Here is a 20,076-nt window from a genome sequence, read left to right on the forward strand (position 1 = left end):
TAATACTATACAACATTCTGATTAAAAAAAAAACTTATCACTGTATAAAATTAATAAAACACATGTTAAATGGGTTAAAAGATGGCTAACTGATAAATCTGCAAACATGTTTAATGGGGAATTTTCAGCTAGGGAGGGTTTTTGTACCTGGGTCTTGCAAGGATCAGTTATCTCTCCAATAAAATTTAATATTTGTATCAATAATCTGGAAGAAAATATATAATCATTGCTGATAAAGTTTGAAGTTAACACAAAGATTTGTGGAGTGATAAATAAGGACAAGACAGGTCACCAGTGTAAGCAATTTAGATTGCTTGGTAGACTCAGCCCAATCAAATAATACACATTCTAATGCAGCCAAATACAAGGTTCTAAACAGCTAGGAATAAAAAAAAATATGCTCTAGTTATAAGAATGGGTGACTGTATCCTGGAAATCAGTGACTCAGAAAAAGACTTAGGAGTCGTCATAAACAACTGAGCATGTTGATTAGGGGTATCGTACAGCTTCCGTATGAGGAGAGATTTAAAAGACTGAGACTGTTCAGTTTAGAAAAGAGATGACTAAGGGGGGATATAACAGAGGTATGTAAAATCATGAATGGTGTGGAGAAAGTGAATAAGGAAGTGTTATTTAGCCCTTCATATAACACAAGAACCTAGGGCAACCCAATGAAATTAATAGACAGCAAGTTTAAAAGAAACATAAGGAAATACTTCATCACACAACACAATCAACCTGTGGAATTCGCTGCCAGAGATGTTGTGAAGGCCAACAGTATAACTGAGTTAAAAAAGAATGGATAAGTTCATGGAGGACAGGTCCATCAATAGCAATTAGCCAAGATGTTTAGGGGCGCAATCCCATTCTCTGGGTGTTCCTAGACCTCTGACTGCCAGAAGCTGGGACTGGACAACATGGGATGGATCACTTTATAAATCGCCCTGTTCTGTTCATTCCCTCTGAACCATCTGGCACTGGCCATTGTCAGAAAACAGGATACTGGACTAGATGGACAATTGGTCTGACCCAGTCTGGCCATATTCACGTTCTAACATGAGCTTCCAGAACAATATTATGGCAAAAAAGGACTAAGACAATATTTGGATGTATAAAGAAAATATCAAGCAGAAGTAGAGAAGTGAAACTACCTGTGTATAGGGCATTGATGAAACCACTATAGTGTGTGCAGTTCTGGGGTCCAAATTTTAAAAAAGATGTTGAAAAATTGCATAAGATACAGAGAAGAGTTGAATGCCTTACAACAAGAGACTATAGGATCTCAAGCTATTTAGTTAATAAAAAACAAGGTTTAGAGGTGACCTGATCACAGTCTATAATCATGTACAGAGAGAAGAGATATTTTATATTAGAGTGCTCTTTAATATAAGAGACAAAGGCATAACAATAATCAGTGGCTGGAAGTTGAAGGTATCATTTTGTTTTGCATCAGAATGAAAACAGATTTTGAAACTTCTAAAAAATTTTTGTGACATAGAATTCTTATTTTCTGGACAGATCTATTTTTAAATCAAAATTGGATCTTTTTCTAAAAGATATAGTCTGGTTCAATGGTTTTCAACTTGTGGTCCGCAGACCCTTGGGTGTCCTCAGACTGTGTCTAAGGGGTCCGTGAAAGGTTGTCATTATCATAGAACAGTGGTTTTAAACCAGTGGTCTGCAGACGCCTGCTGTAAAAATAAAGTTAAGAACCATTTATAATGAGCAGTATGATCTGCAATTAACAATATCACTAGGGAATAATGAAATGCATAGTATCTAATAGAGTTAGTTAAATGGTGGGAATTATTGCATACATTTCATTGAATTTTCTTCCTTTTTTCAAATACTTTTGAAGATCTAAATACAAATATCTGCACTGAATGTACCAGAGCTTTGCACTGTCCTCTACAACTGAATGTAGAAAGCTGCCTTATGATATTCATTTGTTTTTCTGTTTTCTTTTCTTTTCCAGAAACTACTATAGTGCCAACTACTACTCAAATACCTTGTGGTAAGTTATGTTTAATAAAAGTGAAATGAAACTTTTCAAACCAGAAAGAAACTCTCTCCATTTCACTCATATCAGCTAAATGCTCAGATAAACCAAATCAGCTCCTATCTCAGGTTGTTTTTTAAACTTTCTTACTATTTTAGAATAATTGTTTTAAACTTCCTCAAAGTTTCTGACTTTCTGCTCTCCATTTCCCATTCTGTTGAGGCATCCTACTGGGCACTAGGCTGCTGCTATTAAGTACTCATCAGTGCTGGAGCAGAGTCTGCCTAAAGGAGAAAAAAGTCTGGTTTTATTCAACACCAAAGGGCCTTCTAAGCTTTTTTTTTGCAATAATCTTATTTTACATCATGTGAGAGAGGAAATGAATGCAAATTTTAGTGGCTGATCACTAATTCAAACTAGACAAGTCTCCCCAATTCATAGGTGGAGTCCAGATCTAATTATTTGGTAGACAGTTTGGACTATACAATGTTTTTGCAGTTAACTGGTACTGCAACAATATATTTTCAGAAGACCAGGTTTGTTTTGTTTCCTTATATCAGGGGAGTAGAAAAATACATTTCCAAGTTTCATACACCAAAACAGATGTTTTCAGGAGTAATTTAAAAAATGAAAATTTTCTTTTGCAGGAAATGTCAACATTTTAAAACTACCTTCCTTTCAGATTATGAATGAAAAGTCAAAATATTAAAAATTTTCTCAGAAAGAATAACTATGAAAAGCTTTGAATCAGAAATAGTGAAATGAAAATTTCAATAGTTTTGATTCACACAAAATTAGTCAACATGTCAAAATAAAAAAAAATTTAAATTGATGTTTCAAAATGTCAAATCAAAATTTTTTTTTGTTTTGATTTGTCCAATTGGAAAATTGAAAACAAATTAATTGAAATTGACATTTTCCCGTGGAAATTTTCTATTATGACAAAACTACATTTTCTGACAGGAAAATGTTTTGGTTAAAAAAAATTCAACCAGCTCTAATATTTTCTTTGGGGCCTTTAAAGCACAGACTGTGTTGGAGAGCAGGACATAGTGTTGAACCAGTAACTCTCTAAATGAAGTATTAAAAAAAAGTAAGAAAAATTGTTGTTAATCCATTTTTCACATTTTCTCCCCTTCTGTTAGAAAAAGTTGATTTTAATGTGATGTATAACTACAGTGATGTAGTCCCAGTCACTGCAAAGTTGTACATTTCTGGAGAAAAGAGAGAATACAATATTTCCTGCAACTCCACTTGTAACGTGAAAAAAGAAGACCAAAGTATTGAAGGACTTATGGAATGTCAGGCATATAACATTACCGTTAGATATAATGAATGCGACAGCGTATCACGTGTAATTCATGTCCCACCTGGTAAGTATAGCTTTTTGTTCAGTTTGAGGTTTTATTTAGCAAACATCGTGTTATGTTCTTGATGCAGAGTTTCAGAAATCTGCTGCTTGACTGGGTGGACTCCAAGTGTTGTTTGGGGTGGAAATTCCTCTCTCTTGTACCCTTAGACTTCAGACTCTGAGATTTGGTATTATTAATCTTTGATTAAAGCACAGATTTACACCTCTTCCCATGTCCATTCAATGAAAATGATATAATAGTGATGCAGTATACATGCTCAAAGAACAAATAGTGTATTATACATGGAGTCCTGAAAAATTGCCCCCTCAAATATCTTAAATATTATCTTCATTTGAAATGCACATTTCTTGATTAGGCTTGTGTGTTTTGAAACTCTGGGTGATGTTTTAAATATTTCTTGGCACAAGGTGTATGGCTTAAAAGACAGTTGATCAAGAAACTGGCTTTGTAATTATGTTTTCAGTGACATACGTGTATTGAGCTTTTTCTTTAATTCTTTCCACCCTAATTATATTATCTGTAGTCCAGGCTGGTGTTTTGCAGATTGTGTGGTATGAGTAGCATGTAATATATTTTTATTTAGTGTTCTACATTCCATTATATAGCTTGCCAAATGATGCCCATTTATCTCTAGACTCATAGTGCAGGAAGACCAAAACATTCTTTAGTGACATGATATGGTGGGGGAAATTCTATCTGATAAACTCTTCAGATGTACAGTACAGAATAGGCATGAGTTTTTGAAAAGATGGCCTCCATACTTGCACTTTCAAGCTATAAGACTCCTTTATATCAGGTCCAATTGTACAGAGTTATCTGCAGTGGAAGCAAGCATTAGAAGCCTTCCTCATCTGCTGCTGGCCTTCTCATCCTCATAACCATATGTTACATCCTTCTGCTTCTTCCCTCAGATCTCTGTATTAGTCAGAGATAGAGAATGACCACTACAGTTCAGTTTCCCAAAACAGTTTCCTTTTTAGCCAGCTCCGTTTTTCACATGCTTATAACCAGGATGGGGATAGTTATTGTATAGCCAGGATACTGGCCTGGTGGGTCAGTCCTCTATATGGGTCTCAGGACTGATGCAGAATGAGGAGATTTAATCTGGGGTAAAATTTTCCAAAGAGTATAAGTGATTTAGGAATCTATGTCTCATTGATTTTCAATGAGATTTGGGTTTCTAAGTGCCTAAGCCACTTTGGAAAATGAGATTTAGTCTCCCAAATCACTTAGGTCAGATCATTAATGGTATTTAGACTCCAAATTCCATTGAAATCACTTGATCCTTTGAGGATCTGGGCCTTCAATCCTGAAATTTTTATTTTTGTTAGGCAGAAAGGGAGCTGGTTTCATGTTTCAAAAGGGAAAAAGAAAGGAGGAACAAAACCATCATGGATATAAGCAATAGTACTAGACACTATTTAATAGAAAAGTGAATAGTAATGTTACAATTAAAGTGTGTGTGTGTTTTTTTTTTAATAATAATGGAGGAGGTATGGAAAGATTTTTTTGTTTTTGGTGAAATTCAGCCTGTTTGTTGATAGTGCTGCATCATCCTGCGATGATAGGATACGCCCCTTTCATCACTGGCTAATAATAATAATTTATTTCTGCCTTTGGAAGGCATTACAGTGCACAACATTCTACATATTGGAAAAACAAATCCCTGAAACATTGGAACTCTCTACAAAGGATTTATCACATCTCCAAATGTACTCAGGACTAATTCTTCTCATTAAATACAGTCCATAATAAGAGGCAATATGAGTGGTGCTCTGTCCTGAAGCAGTGAGAGGAGGAATTTGTTCTCAACTCCATGGCACTTCAAGGAAGTGCACCTGCTGTTATGTTCCTCAAGCTGTGCAGCTGATTGTTCCTTTTGTGCAGGTCACACTCCCATATGTTGAAATGGAGCTTCTTCAAGCAGAATGTGTCTGGCCCTTACGGGGGACAGGAAAAGTTTCTTGCAACTTCTTCTCTAGCCTTTGCACCCACATAAAGTTGGCACTCAACAGAGTGTGAGCAGCTATAAAGTTGTTCAGCTTTCCTGGGCCTCCTTGTCTTTCCCTGTCTATAATTTTCTGAAAAAATGGGCTGAAATTTTCCATATCTGGTCTTTCTATAGAAAAGATTTTGTGTTTTAAAATTTTTGCAAAATATTTTCAGGCATTTTTAAATTAAGATAGAATGTAAAAAATAAATTTTTGCCATTGTGTAAAAAAAAAAAATCTAACTATGTTATCTTTGAATGTGGTATAACAGAAACTTTGAATTTGGAAAATTAGAATTTGTCACATCCCTTGTGTTCCATGAGGACTACTGGTTTAGAATTTCAAAGGCCAACATTAACTTCACTCAGTTAGATTTATATTATTTTTTAATCGCTGTATTTTTTTTTGGTTAATCCCTTAATTCTTGGTTAAATTTTTTAATGTATTACTTGGTGTCATTTGTTTGTATTTATTTTATATAACAGTAGAGTCACCAAATAAAAACATGATTAATTGGTGTGGAAAGGATTAATATTGCAAAAAATGTCTCAATAATATAATACATGAATCCTTTTTCACAGATAGAGCTAGGTACAGTTTGGAAAGCCATGAAATAACCGATACATCTGTAAAATTGAGTTGGAATGACAGATCTTCTTGCTCTTTGAACTACACTTTTGCCTGTGAAAATGGTAGGAAACTTTTTGTACCTTTTAAAAGTTACAGTTTTAAATTATTTTTGTTTTGATTTGAATGGACAAATTTAAAGCAAGAAATATCATTTTTATCCTAAATGTCAGCATAAACTGAGATACTAGAGCAGACTTAAAATGCCTATTTATAAAAATACAGAGGTGTGAAGACATTCCGTCATAAACCGAGTATGAGAAGAGGGACAGAGGATGGACAGTAGAGGCTGTATGGGAACTAAAAAATATATATACTATTCTATATACTATTGGACCTTACCTGAGAATATTAACTGATGACCAGATGGTTGTTATGAACTTTGAATGCCACATAGAAAACCTGTCTTCTAAATTATCACATCAGATATAATTAATTTCTAGAGCTTCTGAGAAACCAATTTTCAGTTCAGTTTTAGAAAAAAAATCACCCTCAGCTGGGACAAAAACCAGAACCTTGAAAATTTTGGTAGAACTGAAATCCCACAATTTTTCACTTTGGAAACAATGAATATGGTGGCAATTCTGAAATGAAACATGCTCCCCAAGATGCCTAGCTACTTGTTAGATGGACTGCAGCAGTGGAGAGGTCCTGACAACCTTGGTATCTGATGCTTTAAATTGACATAATTCCGGTCAGTTTTGTGGCTGCACACCACTGAATGAAAGCCATGAATCTGACCAGACTCTTATCAAGTTAACAAGAGTTTCATAACTGCTGTTCAATGAGGGGCAGCTCTGGAATCCCCAGCTCTGGGAACGGCCACATAGAAGGGCTGCCCCAGAGCTGCAGACCTTAGAAACTCAAGCTCCACAGCAGCCTGTCAGGCTGACAGGAAACCAGGCAGGTGTCGAAAGGGCCAGTTTCAAAACCTGCCTGAGTTCCATCAGAAGTTCCTTGAAATCCAACCATTTCAGCAAAATGTTTGACTTCAGCAAATTCTGATGAAAAAATATTTAATCAGAATTTTCCCAACCAGCTCTATTAATTTCTCCTGTGACTTGCATGGTAAACTAGTTGAGGGATTGGGGAACTTCTAAACAAAGATAAAATAAAGCTATTATGCACACTAAATTATAATACTTGAAATGGAAAACAAACTAGAGAAAAATCCTCTAGTAGGCGCTACACTTCCAGATTTTGAGTAGTGTACCGGGCTTTGATTTTTTATTTTAGTTGATATTAACTAAACAATTTTTAAAGGAAATCTTTGTTGTATTCTTTTCTTTGATTTTAATGTAACACTATGGGTGTAATCCTAGTCCCATTTGAAGTAAATGGCAAAACTCCCATTGTCTTCAATAAGACCAGAATTTAACTCTTTAGTTATATTTGTTGTTTTGGCTTTGGCCAAATTTTTTGGACAACTTTGACAAAAACATAAATTTTGCTATGTTACATTTTTATCAGTTTAATCAATTAATTCATAATGTTGAGTGAATCAAAGAAACAAGAAACCACCTTGAAAGTCAATATACCTCAATATAACGCCACCTGATATAACACAAATTTGGATATAACACGGTAAAGCAGTGCTCTGGCGGGGGGCGGGGGAGGGCGGGAAGCAGGGCTGTGCACTCTGGTGGATCAAAGCAAGTTCAATGTAACATGGTTTCACCTTTAATGTGGCAAAATTTTTTGGCTCCCAAGGACAGCGTTATAGAGGTGTAATTGGTTGTACTTGAAATCCAGATACACATTCATAATGTCTAGACTTTCTTCTCCAAGGAAGATGTGTACAAATGGTTGTTTATCTTGATAATCTTTGAGCAGGATGCATTGAATAGAACATGCCCCTCTAACCTTAGGGAAGATGTATGGGGCGGGGGGAAAATGGTAGGTGTTTAACTCACCACTGCCAAAATAGAGCCTTTAATCTTAAATGAAGGAGGTCATGTATTTAGCTCCCTTTTTGAAAACCGATCACAGGGTTTTCATCTAATATCTATCAAAGTAAAAGGAATAGATTATGAATGTAAAACATTAAAATATTGAAAGGTGGGATTTTCAAAAGCACTTAGCATTACTGTAGCACTGCCCCTGCTGAAGTCAACCTTCAATGTCAAATTAGACCAATAAAAGCAGCAAAGAGTCCTGTGGCACCTTACAGACTAACAGACATATTGGAACATGAGCTTTTGTGGGTGAATACCCACTTTGTCGGATTAGGCCAATGTTGAGCTCTTTTGAAAATTCCGCCTAAAATTATAACTAGAATTTCTGGGTTTATGAAAAAGTGTTAATGAAACTTTGCATTTTTACATAGGGAATGATAACCAAACCATTACAGAACATCAGAAAACACTGAGACATTTATCACCCAACACGAATTACACATGCAGTGGAACTATATACTATTTTGAGAATACAGTTGTGCAGAAAACCATTACTATATCAACAGATTATGGAAGTGAGTATAATTTTTTGTTTATTTTTTAATGTTTCTGATACAGATCCATTTTTTATTCATAGCAGCTATATTTTCTGGGGGAGGAAAAGAATGTATGGAGAAGGGATAAAGGATATTACAATTCTGATCCCAGATTTCATGATATTGGCGTAGTATAAATCCCATAGATTCTGGGAGGGAGCAGAGAGCATGGTGTTCAAAGAGGTTGGAAGAAGGAGCACACGGTAGTGAAAGAGGATAGTGTGTTTACAGGCAGGGATTGGAGAACACAAAGATATTGATCTTGAAGGAGCATAAGAACATAAGAATGGCCATATTGGATCAGATCAAAGGTCCAACCAGCCCAGTATCCTGTCTGCTGACAATGGCCAATGCCAGGACCCCAGAGGTAACAGGTAATGATCAACTGATCTCTCTCTTGACATCCATCTCCACCCTCTGACAAAGAGAGGCTGGAGACACCATTCCTTACCCATCCTGGCTAAGGGCTGGTCTACACTGGGGTTGGGGGGATCGATCTACTATACGCAACTTCAGCTATGCTGTTTGCATAGCTGAAGCCGAAGTATCTTAGAGTATTTCTACACTATGGGATTATTCTGATTTTACATAAACCTGTTTTGTAAAACAGATTGTATAAAGTTGAGTGCACGCAGCCACACTAGGCACATTAATTTGGCGGTGTGCGTCCACGGTCCGAGGCTAGCATTGATTTCTGGAGCGTTGCACTGTGGGTAGCTATCCTGTAGCTATCCCATAGTTCCCACAGTCTCCCCCGCCCTTTGGAATTCTGGGTTGAGATCCCAGTGGCTGATGGGGCAAAAATCATTGTCGCGGGTGGTTCTGGGTACAGCCTCACCACTCCCTCCGTGAAAGCAGCAGACAACTGTTTTGTGCCTTTTTTCCTGGGTGAACTGTGCAGACGCCATAGCACGGCAAGCATGGACCCTGCTCAGATCAATACCGCAATCGTGGACGTTGTAAACACCTCGTGCATTCTTGTGCAGTCTATGCTGAACCGGGACCTGCAAAGCCAGGCGAGGAGGAGGAGGCGGCTACGACAGCATGACGACGAGAGTGATGAGGACATGGACACAGAATTCTCTCAAACCGCGGGCCCCTGCGCTTTGGAGATCCTGCTGGTAATAAGGCAGGTTCTAGCCATTGAACGCTGACTTTGGGCCCGGGAAACAAGCACAGACTGGTGGGCCTGCATAGTTTTGCAGGTGTGGGACGATCCGCAGTGGCTGTGAAACTTTCGCGTGCATAAGGGCACTTTCATGGAACTTTGTGATTTGCTTTCCCCTGCCCTGAAATGCCAGAATACCAAGATGAGAGCATTCCTCACAGTGGAGAAGCGAGTGGCAATAGCCCTCTGGAAGCTTGCAATGCCAGACAGCTACCGGTCAGTTGGGAATCAATTTGGAGTGGGCAAATCTACTGTGGGGGCTGCTGTGATGCAAGTAGCCAAAGCAATCAGTAAGCTGCTGCTACGAAAGTTGTGACTCTGGAAAATGTGCAGGTCATATTGGTTTGTTTTTCTGCAATGGGATTCCCTAACTATGTGGGGGTGATAGATGGAACCCATATCCCCATCTTGGCACCGGAGCACCAGGGCACCCAGTACGTAAACCGCAAAGGGTACTTTTCAATGGTGCTGCAAGCACTGCTGGATCACAAGGGACGTTTCACCAACATCCACGTGGCATGGCCAGGAAGGTTTCATGACGCTCACGTCTTCAGGAACACTACTCTGTTTAAACGGCTGCAGCAAGGGAATTACTTCCTAAACCAGAAAATAACAGTTGGAGATGTTGAAATGCCTAGTTATCCTGGGTGACCCAGCCTACCCCTTGATGCCATGGCTCACGAAGCCATACACAGGCAGCCTGGTCAGTAGTCAGAAGCTGTTCAACTACAGGCTGAGCAATTGCAGAATGGTGATAGAATGTGCATTTGGCTGTTTAAAGTCGTGCTGGCGCACATTACTGACTCGCTCAGACCTCAGCCAAACCAATGTGCCCTTTGTTATTGCTGCTTGCTGCGTTCTTCACAATCTCTGTGAGACTAAGGGGGATACCTTTATGGTGGGGTGGGAGGCTGAGGCAAATCACCTGGCCGCTGATTACACGCAGCCAGACACCAGGGCAATTAGAAGAGCACACCAGGAAGCGGTGCGCATCAAAGAAACTTTGAAAACGAGTTTCATCACAGGCCAGGGTACGGTGTAACTGTTGCATTTGTTTCCCCTTGATGAACCCTCCCCCCTTGATTGACTCATTCCCTGTAAGCAATCCACCCTCCCTCCCCCTTCGATTACAGCTTGCTTAAGGAAATAAAGTTACTATCGTTTAAAAATCATGTATTCTTTATTAAAAAGCCATTATAAAAAGAGGGAGTCATTATAAAAAATCATTATAAAAAGAGGCAGAGAACTGACAAGGTATCCCGGGTGTGGTTTGGGAGGAGGATAGTAGGGAAGGAAAAGGCCTCTAAAAACATTTCAATGTAATGACAGCCTTTTGGTTGGGCTATCCACGGGGGTGGAGTGAGCGGGTGCACGAAGCCTTCCCCCACGCGTTCTTACACATCTGGGTGAGGAAGACATGGAACATGATGAGTGGTGAGGGTGGTTACACAGGGGCTGCAGCAGCACTCTGTGACCCCGCTGCTCTTCCTGAAGCTCCACTAGACATTGGAGGATATCATTTTGATCACACAGCAGCCCCAGCGTTGCATCCCGCCACCGCTGATCTTCCTGCCGCCACCGCTCATCTCAAGCGTCCCTCCTATCCTCACATTCGTCCCTCCTATCCTCACGTTGGTCCCTCTTGTCCTCATGTTCACTGGCATCTTTCCTGTAATTTGATACCACGTCCTTCCACTCCTTCAGATGAGCTCTTTCATTGCGGGTTACTTCCATGATTTCTGAGAACATTTTGTCTTGCGTCTTCTTTTTCCTCCGTCTTATCTGAGATAGCCTTCGGGATGGAGTAGGGAGGCTTGAAAAATGTGCAGCTGCATGAGGGAGGGGGAAAAAGAGGGAGAGAAGTATTTAAAAAGACACATTTTACAGAACAGTGGTTATACTCTTTCACAGTGAACAACACTATTCACCTTACGTAGCACATGTGATTTCGCTACAAGGTTGCATTTTGCATCTTAATATTGAGTGCCTTCGGCTCTGGTGTTACAGATCTCACAGATGCAGGCCCAGGAATCAGAATTCAGCTTGCATGAGGCCATGGTAAGCCATTGTCTTTTGGCTTCTGCAGCCTTCATATACACAGTGCCTTCCTTTCCCAAATACCAAGCAAATCCCATTCAGTGATGCTTCTTTCCTGTTAACATGCAACAGCAGAAGCCACCCCCCGCCTCCAATTCTGTGGGATGATCCCTTTACCCCTCCCCCCACTATGTGCTGGTAGCAGAGAAGATCCCTAATAGCCAAATGCGAAAAAGCTCAGTGCTATTCCCCTCTTTCCCTCCCCCCGCTTGGCTACCTGCAAGGAAGGATTTCTTTTAAGCAACAGGCAAACAGGCCAGTAGTAATGGCCATCTCTGTCCCCTTAATTAAATTCCTGAATTTCAACCAGGTTACCATGAACGATATCACTCTCCTGAGGATAATACAGCGAGATAAAGAATGGATGTTTCTTGAATGCCAGCAATCACCAGGACCATACGCAGCTATGCTTTGTCATGCAGTGATACCCGATTACTTGCTACATGCATGGCGTGGTCAAGTCTCTTACCATCGTGGACGGAATAAGGCTGCCTTGCCCAGAAACTTTCTGCAAAGGCTTTTGGAGTACCTCCAGGAGCGCTTCATGGAGATGTCCCTGGAGGATTTACGCTCCATCCCCAGACATGTTAACAAACTTTTCCAATAACTGTACTGGCCGCGAATGCATCCCAAGTCCTCAGGGCAAATCAATAATTAAAAAACGCTTGCTTTTAAACCATGTTTTATATTTACAAAGGTACACTCACCAGAGGTCGCTTGCATGGTTTCACTGTCTGGGCTAATGGCTTGGGAGGGCTGGGAGGGTAATTCCATCTGGGTGAGAAAAAGTTCCCGGCTGTTGGGACTAATGGAGTGCTGTGTGCTCTCTGCAAGCTTGTCCTCCTCTTCCACCTTGTCATCTTCCCTGTCCACAGAATCCTCAGCTATGGCTGAGATTACTACCCCCACCTCAAATCCAGGGACGGGTGGGGTATTGGTGGCGGACCCCCCTAGAATTGCATGAAGTTCAGCGTAGAAGCGGCATGTTTTTGGCACTGCTCCGGACCTTCCATTTGCTTCTTTGGTTTTCTGGTAGGCTTGTCTGAGCTGCTTAACTTTCACTCTGCACTGCACTGAGTCCCTGGTGTGGCCTTTCTCCATCATAGCTTTGGAAATTTTTTCAAATATTTTTTCATTTCATCTTTTGGAACGGAGTTCTGTTAGCACAGAATCCTCTCCCCATATAGCGATCAGATCCAGTACCTCCCGTGCGGTCCATGCTGGAGCTCTTTTTCGATTCTCAGGAGACTGCATTGTTACCTGTGCTGGTGAGCTCTGCATGGTCACCTGTGCTGATCAGAGCTCCACGCTGGTCAAACAGGAAATGAAAATCAAAAGTTCACGGGGCTTTTCCTGTCTACCTGGCCAGTGCATCGAAGTTCAGATTGCTGTCCAGAGCGGTCACAGTGGTGCATTGTGGGATACAGCCCAGAAGCCAATACCGTCGATTTGCGGCCACACTAACCCTAATCCGATATGGTAATACCAATTTTAACGCTACTCCTGTCTTGGGGAGGAGTACAGAAACCGATTTAAAGAGCCTCGTAGTGTGGAGGGGTACAGCGTTAAATCAGTTTAACGCTGCTAAAATCAGTTTAAATGCGTAGTGTAGACCAGGCCTCAGTTCAACTTTCCTGGCCGTCCTCACAATGGCAAGTCGACCGCTGCGGCTCCTCATTGACTCCACTTACTCCTCCTGCCAAGGTGGAGTATAGGCATTGATTCAGGGATCAATTTATCGTGTGATAAATCAATCCCTGATAAATCGATTACTACCTGCCGGATTGTGTAGACATGGCCTAAGAGCCATTAATGGACTTAACCTCCATGAATTTATCTAGTTTGCTTTTAAACCCTGTTATAGTCCTAACCTTCACAACCTCCTCAGGCAAGGAGTTTCACAGGTTTGCGTTGTTTGAAGAATATTTTCCTTTTATTTGTTTTAAACCTGCCGCCCATTCATTTCATTTGGTGGCCCCTCATTCTTATACTATGGGAGCAAGTAAATAATTTTTCCTTATTGACTTTCTCCAGCCCCTCATGATTTTATATACCTCTGTCATATCCCTCCCTTAGTCACCTCTTTTCCAAGCTGAAAAGTCCTAGCCTCTTTGAGAGATTTGGATATAAAATTATATATTAGAAGTAATTGACAACTGGGTAGGAAAATGCTTTATTTATATTTAATTAATGTTAAACATGTGCTAGGTAGTTTCACCAGCCCGGTAAGGGAACTAAATCTCTGAGCATGTTTTATATCCTTTCTTCAGGGCTTGTTTGTTATCCACAAAATGCTCACAAAACAAACAAATAGAAAACAGTGGGGAGGAATCCCCAGAGGCTTTCCCTATTTCAACCAGCCAGGAGGAAAGAGCGTATACCCTTGCCCTTTGACTCAATTTTCCTTTCCTTTCCATGGGTTACTCTAACTAAAAGCAAACAAGGCAGTTGCCTAGGACAGGAGATACCTGGGAGAATGTCTGATAATGCACAGGATTGCAGCACCACTCACTCAGATTTGGCCTTGCAGTACTCCTGTCATGATGGAGGAAATTAGCTGTGGCTACCAGCTAATCAAACAACATGCACAAACCAATTAGGACACAATAAGTCCAATCCTATTCTTAAAAAAGGTAAATTTTATTAAGAACAAAAAGAAAGAAAATACACCTGGAACTTAGGCTCTTGCAAGATTTTAAAAGAGCAATTCCAAAAATTGAACACCCAAAATAGCTTTCTTGGGGGTTCAGGTTACAAGCAAACAAAAGCATCTGGGGTTAGCACAGAGGAGTCCACAAGCCAATAAGAAATAAAAGAAATAACCCTAATCACATTTATTTACACACTGGAGTTCAGATAAGTAGTTTTCGGCATGATCTGATGACTTATAATCATACCTGGCTTAGCTGGTTATAGTATGGCTGCCCTGTCCCTGGCCACTGCTTCCCGCAGCCCCCATTGGCCGGGGACGGCGAACCACGGCCAGTGGGAACTGCAATCGTCCAAACCTGCGGACGCTGCAGGTAAACAAACCGTCCCAGCCTGCCAGCAGCTTTCCCTGATGGGCCATGTGCCAAAGGCTGCCGATCCCTGCTCCAGAAAAAAGAATGCCATGTTCTCATGGGTTGCGTCTGGTCCAATGGAACATTGTCGAGGCATGGAGCTGTACAGTCAGATGCCTATCATGTCAGCCAAGTTTGGTCTCCTTCATTGTCTGCAGCCATTTCAATGAAGTATGGTTGATGACCAAAGTAAAAGGCACTTTATCACTCATTTTATAGCTCACATTCCTTCTTAATCACCAAATAGTTTCTCTCTGTGGGCAGCAGTTTCCTGCAGATGGTATAACATAAATGCTCTCCCTGTTCCAGCTCCTGGGACAGAACAGTCTCAAGTCACAGTTCAGAGGTATCCTTTTGCAGGATTAACTCTTTTTGTGAAATCCTGACCATATAGCACAGGTTCACTGCAGCAGATATGTGTGATTTCCACAAAAGCATCCACACACTTTGGGAAACCAGTGGACTTTATGGTGCCAAGAAAAACATTGGCTTGGGGAGCTATTGTTGTGGAAAACTGGGGCACAAAGTGTTGTTAGTATCCAGCCAACCCCATTATCTGCCATTTTGTGGCAGGAAATGGAGAGTCTAGTAGGACCTTCCCTGTACTACCTAATGGTTTTGACTTGTCCAGTTCTTCTGGTGTAATCCTCATATTTAGTCTCCATGCAGCTAATACAACTGAGTTATCTGTTAGTCCTCCCTGTGATCCCAAGAGATTGCAGCAGCTCTCTTGTAATGTTCCGACCAAGGGTTGAATAGACTACCACATTGTCCAAGTAGGCTGCAGTTTAAGGCTGATGAACGTGGAACACTCTATTAAATGCTGAAATGTAGCTGGAACAAAAATGGAAGGGCCTGCATTTGATACAGTCTGAAAGGCATGACACATACTCTCTCCTTCTCAGTCTGTGGGCCTATGGTATTTGCCAGCATCCCTTGGTGAGGATGAGGGTAGTTATAAATTTGCCCTTTGCAAGTTTGTCCAGCATTTCAACCACCTCAGGCCTGAAATAGGCAGCAAACTTAGAGGAGCAATGTGCTGGCTATTGCACGTGCCAACACAGACCATAAGCCCACAGCTTCAGGGTATTGAGTGGCATAATCAGTGATTACTAAGATATAGTGGCAGCTGCTAGCATAGGACTGTAGGTGTCCTACCAGGTCCACCTCAATATGATCAAAATGGGTATTAAAGAGTAGGAGAGGAACCAAGGGACTTTGTGATTAGGCCTATATTTAAGAAAGGTGAAAAAAGTGGTCAAGGAAACTACAGGCCTGTTTCTTTGACCTCTATTGTATGCAAAGTCTTGGAACAAATTTTGAAAGAGGGAGTAGTTAAGGTCATAGAGGTAAATGGTATTGGGATAAAATACAACATAATTTTACAAAAGGTAGATTGTGGCAGACCAACTTGACCTTCTTTGAGAAGATAACTGATTTTTTAGACAAAAGAAATGCAGTAGATCTAATCTACCTGGATTTCAGTAAGGCATTTGATACAATTCCACATGGGAAATTATTAAATTGGAGAAGATGGGGATTAATATGAGATTTGAAAGGTGGATAAGGAACTGGTTAAAGGGGCGACTATAACAGGTCAAATTGAAAGGTGAACTGTCAGGCTGTAGGGAGGTTGTTAGTGGAGTATATCAAGGATCAATCTCATTTAACATTTTTATTACTGACCTTGGAACAAAAAGTGTGTCAAACTAATAAAATGTGCAGATGACACAAAGTTGGGAGGTATTGCAATACAAAGGAGGACTGGGATATAATACAAGAAGATCTGGATGACCTTGTAAACTGGAGTAATAGAAATGGGATGAAATTTAATAGTGTAAAGTGCAAGGTCATGCAGTTTGGGACAAACAACAAGAATTTTCAATATCAGCTGGAGATTTATCAGTTGGAGGAGAAAGACAGGGTAGGAGAAAGACCTGGGCATATTGGTTTTTTAAAGGATGACAATGAGCTGTCAATGTGGCATGGCCATGAGAGAGGCTAATGCAGTCCTAGGATGCAACAGGCAAAGTATTCCCAGTAGAGAGAAGGAAGTGTTAGTACCATTATATAAGGCACTGGTAAGATCTCATATGGAATAGTGTGTGCAATTTTGGTCTCCAATGTTTAAGAAAGATGAATTCAAATGGGAACAAGTGCAGAGAAGGGCTACAAAGATGATCTGAGGAATGGAAAACCTAGCTTATAAGAGGAAACACAAAGAGCTTGGCATGTTTAGCCTAACCAAAAGAAGGCTGAGGGGAGATATGACTGCTCTCTCTAAATACATTAGAGGAATGAATACCAGGGAGGGGGAGGAGTTATTTAAGTTAAACACCAGTGTGGACACAAGAACAAATGAATATAAACTGGCCATCAACAAGTTTAGGTTCAAAATTAGGTGAAGGCTTCTAACTATCAGAGGGGTGAAGTTAGGGAACTGTCTTCCAGGAAAAGCAGTGGGGACAAAAAACCTAACTGGCTTAAAGACTGATCTTGATAAGTTTATGGAAGGGATGGTTTGATGGGAATGCCTACAATGGCATATGGCCACTAGTGACTGTCAGTAGCAGAAAAAAACCACATGCTGGAGATGGGATAGTAGATAGGAAGGGCTCTGAGTTACTACAGAGAATTATTTCCCAGGTATGTGCCTGGTGGGTCTTGCCCACATACTCAGGGTCTTACTGACTGCCATATTTGGGGTCAGGAAGGAATCGTCCCCCAGGTCAGACTGGCAGAGACCCTAGAGTGGGGGAGGTTACCTTCCTCTGTAGCATGAGGAATGGGTCATTTTCAGGTTTAAACTAGTGTAAATGGTGGATTCGCTGTAACTTGAAGTCTTTAAACTGTGATTTGAAGACTTCAGTAACTCTGCCGGAGGTGAGGGGTCTATTTCAGGAGTGGTTGAGGTTCTGTGACCTGCAATGTGCAGGAGGTCAGACTAGATGATCACTATAGTCCCTTCTGACCTTAAAGTTTATGAATCTTTAATTTCTAGAATCATAGAAATGTAGTGCTGAAAGAGTCCTTGAGAAGTCATTTAGTCCATCACCCTGCACTGAGACAGGAACAAGGACCTGACAGGTGTTTGTCCAACTTACTCTTAAAAATCTTTCATGCTGAGGACACCATAACCTCCCTTAATAATCTATTCCAGGAATCCTCAAACTGGGGGTTGGGACCCCTCAAGGAGACACGAGGTTATTACATGGGGGGTGGCGAGCTGTCAGCCTCCACCCTATACCCTGCTTTTCATCCAGCATTTATAATAGTGTTAAATATATTAGTGTTTTTAATTTATAAGGGGGGTTCGCACTCAGAGGTTTGCTATGTGAAAGGGGTCACCAGTACAAAAGTTTGAGAGCTACTGCCCTATTGCAATACTTACCTATACTTACAGCTAGAATGCTTTTCCGAATATCTAACCTAAATTTCCCTTGCTACAGATAAGCCAATTACTTGTGCCCTACTCTTGATAAGCATGAAATACAATTGACCACCATCATCTTATAATAGCACTAATATATTTGAAGACTTATCAGTTTCCCTCTCAGTTTTCTTTTCTAATCACTAAACACGCTAAGTTTTTATAATCTTTCCTCATAAATCATGTTTTCTAAACCTTTTATCATTTTTGTAGCTTTCCTCTGGACTCTCCCCAGTTTGTCCACATTTTTATCAAAGTGTGGCATCCAAAATTGGACATGGTATTTCAGCTGAGGTCTCACCAGTGCCAAGAAGAGCGGGACAATTACCTCCTGTGTCTTACATGATATACTCCTGTTATTACACTCCAGAATAGTAGCCCAGATATTGGCACTTGGTTCTGAGCCTATCCAAACTGCCTCCACCAAAGAGTGGCTATGGGACCCCCATCCTAACCCAGCACTGCCAGAATAAATGTCTAGTAATTGCTATGTCCTGGTCTCCTGTAGATAACCTTATTCTGATTGTGGGATAGGGCTGGACGTCCCCATGGATACAGCCTATGTGTAGACACTTCCCACCCGCCAAAGCTCAGGATACATCAGCTGTTTCTACACAAACACCTGGCTAGAGTCAAGTGCATCAGACCTAGGAACTGTATTCCATTCACTGTGTCATCATGTAACCTTCTGGACCCATGGGACACTTGGCCTTTGATGTGCAGCTTCAGGCATAATCATATACAGAAAATGCTTTGTTATCCGGCATGTTGGGGGACTGGGGTGCTGGTTAATCAAAAATTCCTGTTAATTAAGAGTTATACTTACCAATGTAATACCAATTTTCAAAGAATTAGAATACATGATTAGTTTCTTGAAGCACTTAGGTGTATACGGTAAAGTTTTCTATACAGTAGGTTATCTTATGACACTACATATCACTGTGGGCAGTGCATGGTGTACACTCGGATCACTAAAAATACACTTAACACTAAAACTATACTAAACATAATTTAATCTTTCTTTGATGATTCAGAAGGCACTTCAGATCTTGCAGTGCCTTAGGGTCATCATTATCAACATCAATAATAATTGTAGATGTAGAGGTGTAGGAGATTGGGCTGAATCTGTAATGACCCTATGACACACCTTGGAAGCTGCTTTTTTGAATAAATCCCTGATATCAGCTTGCTTACTTGTCTTCTGCCTCTTTTGCATAAAAGTAGAGTGCAGAATGTGCAACTGCATAACCTCCTGGGCAGTATACTAGTTCCAGTGAAAAGAACCAGAAGTACTTGTGTTGTGGCACCTTAGAGACTAACAAATTTATTTGAGCATAAGCTTTCGTGGGCTAAACCCACTTCATCAGATGCATGAAGTGGAAAATACAGTAGGAAGATATATATACACAGAGAACATGAAAAAATGGTTGTTGCCATACCAACTGTAATGAGCATAATCAATTGAGATGGGCTATTATCAGCAGGAGAAAAAAAACTTTTGTAGCGATAATCAGAATGGCCCATTTCCAACAGTTGACAAGAAGGTGTGAGTAACAGTAGGGGGAAAATTAAATAAAATAGTTTTTACTCTGTGTAATGACCCATCCACTCCCAGTCTTTATTCAAGCCTAATTTAATGGTGTCCAGTTTCCAAATTAATTCCAGTTCTGAAGTTTCTCATTGAAGTCTGTGTTTGAAGTTTTTTTTGTTGGAGTATTGTCTACGGCAAAGCTCTAAGATACAACCGTATTTGCTCCAACCCCTCAGACAGAGACAAACACCTACAAGATCTCTGTCAAGCATTCTTACAACTGCAATACCCACCTGCTGAAGTGAAG

At 40.5% G+C, this 20,076-nt stretch overlaps 1 protein-coding gene across 6 annotated transcripts in view; it reads left to right on the top strand.

Annotated features, from left to right (window-relative positions):
• PTPRC (protein tyrosine phosphatase receptor type C) overlaps window positions 1-20,076 on the top strand; it is a 106,737-nt gene that overhangs the window by 47,601 nt on the left and 39,060 nt on the right. For all 6 annotated transcript variants that reach the window (XM_030572395.1, XM_030572397.1, XM_030572399.1 and 3 more), the window contains 4 exons: window positions 1,976-2,014; window positions 3,145-3,372; window positions 5,945-6,055; window positions 8,317-8,460. In XM_030572395.1, the coding sequence (XP_030428255.1) occupies window positions 1,976-2,014; window positions 3,145-3,372; window positions 5,945-6,055; window positions 8,317-8,460 (522 nt within the window). The remainder of the gene's footprint in view (window positions 1-1,975; window positions 2,015-3,144; window positions 3,373-5,944; window positions 6,056-8,316; window positions 8,461-20,076) is intronic.

The sequence above is a fragment of the Gopherus evgoodei genome, chromosome 8, assembly GCF_007399415.2.
Source record: "Gopherus evgoodei ecotype Sinaloan lineage chromosome 8, rGopEvg1_v1.p, whole genome shotgun sequence".
NCBI classification, from domain to species: domain Eukaryota; kingdom Metazoa; phylum Chordata; order Testudines; family Testudinidae; genus Gopherus; species Gopherus evgoodei.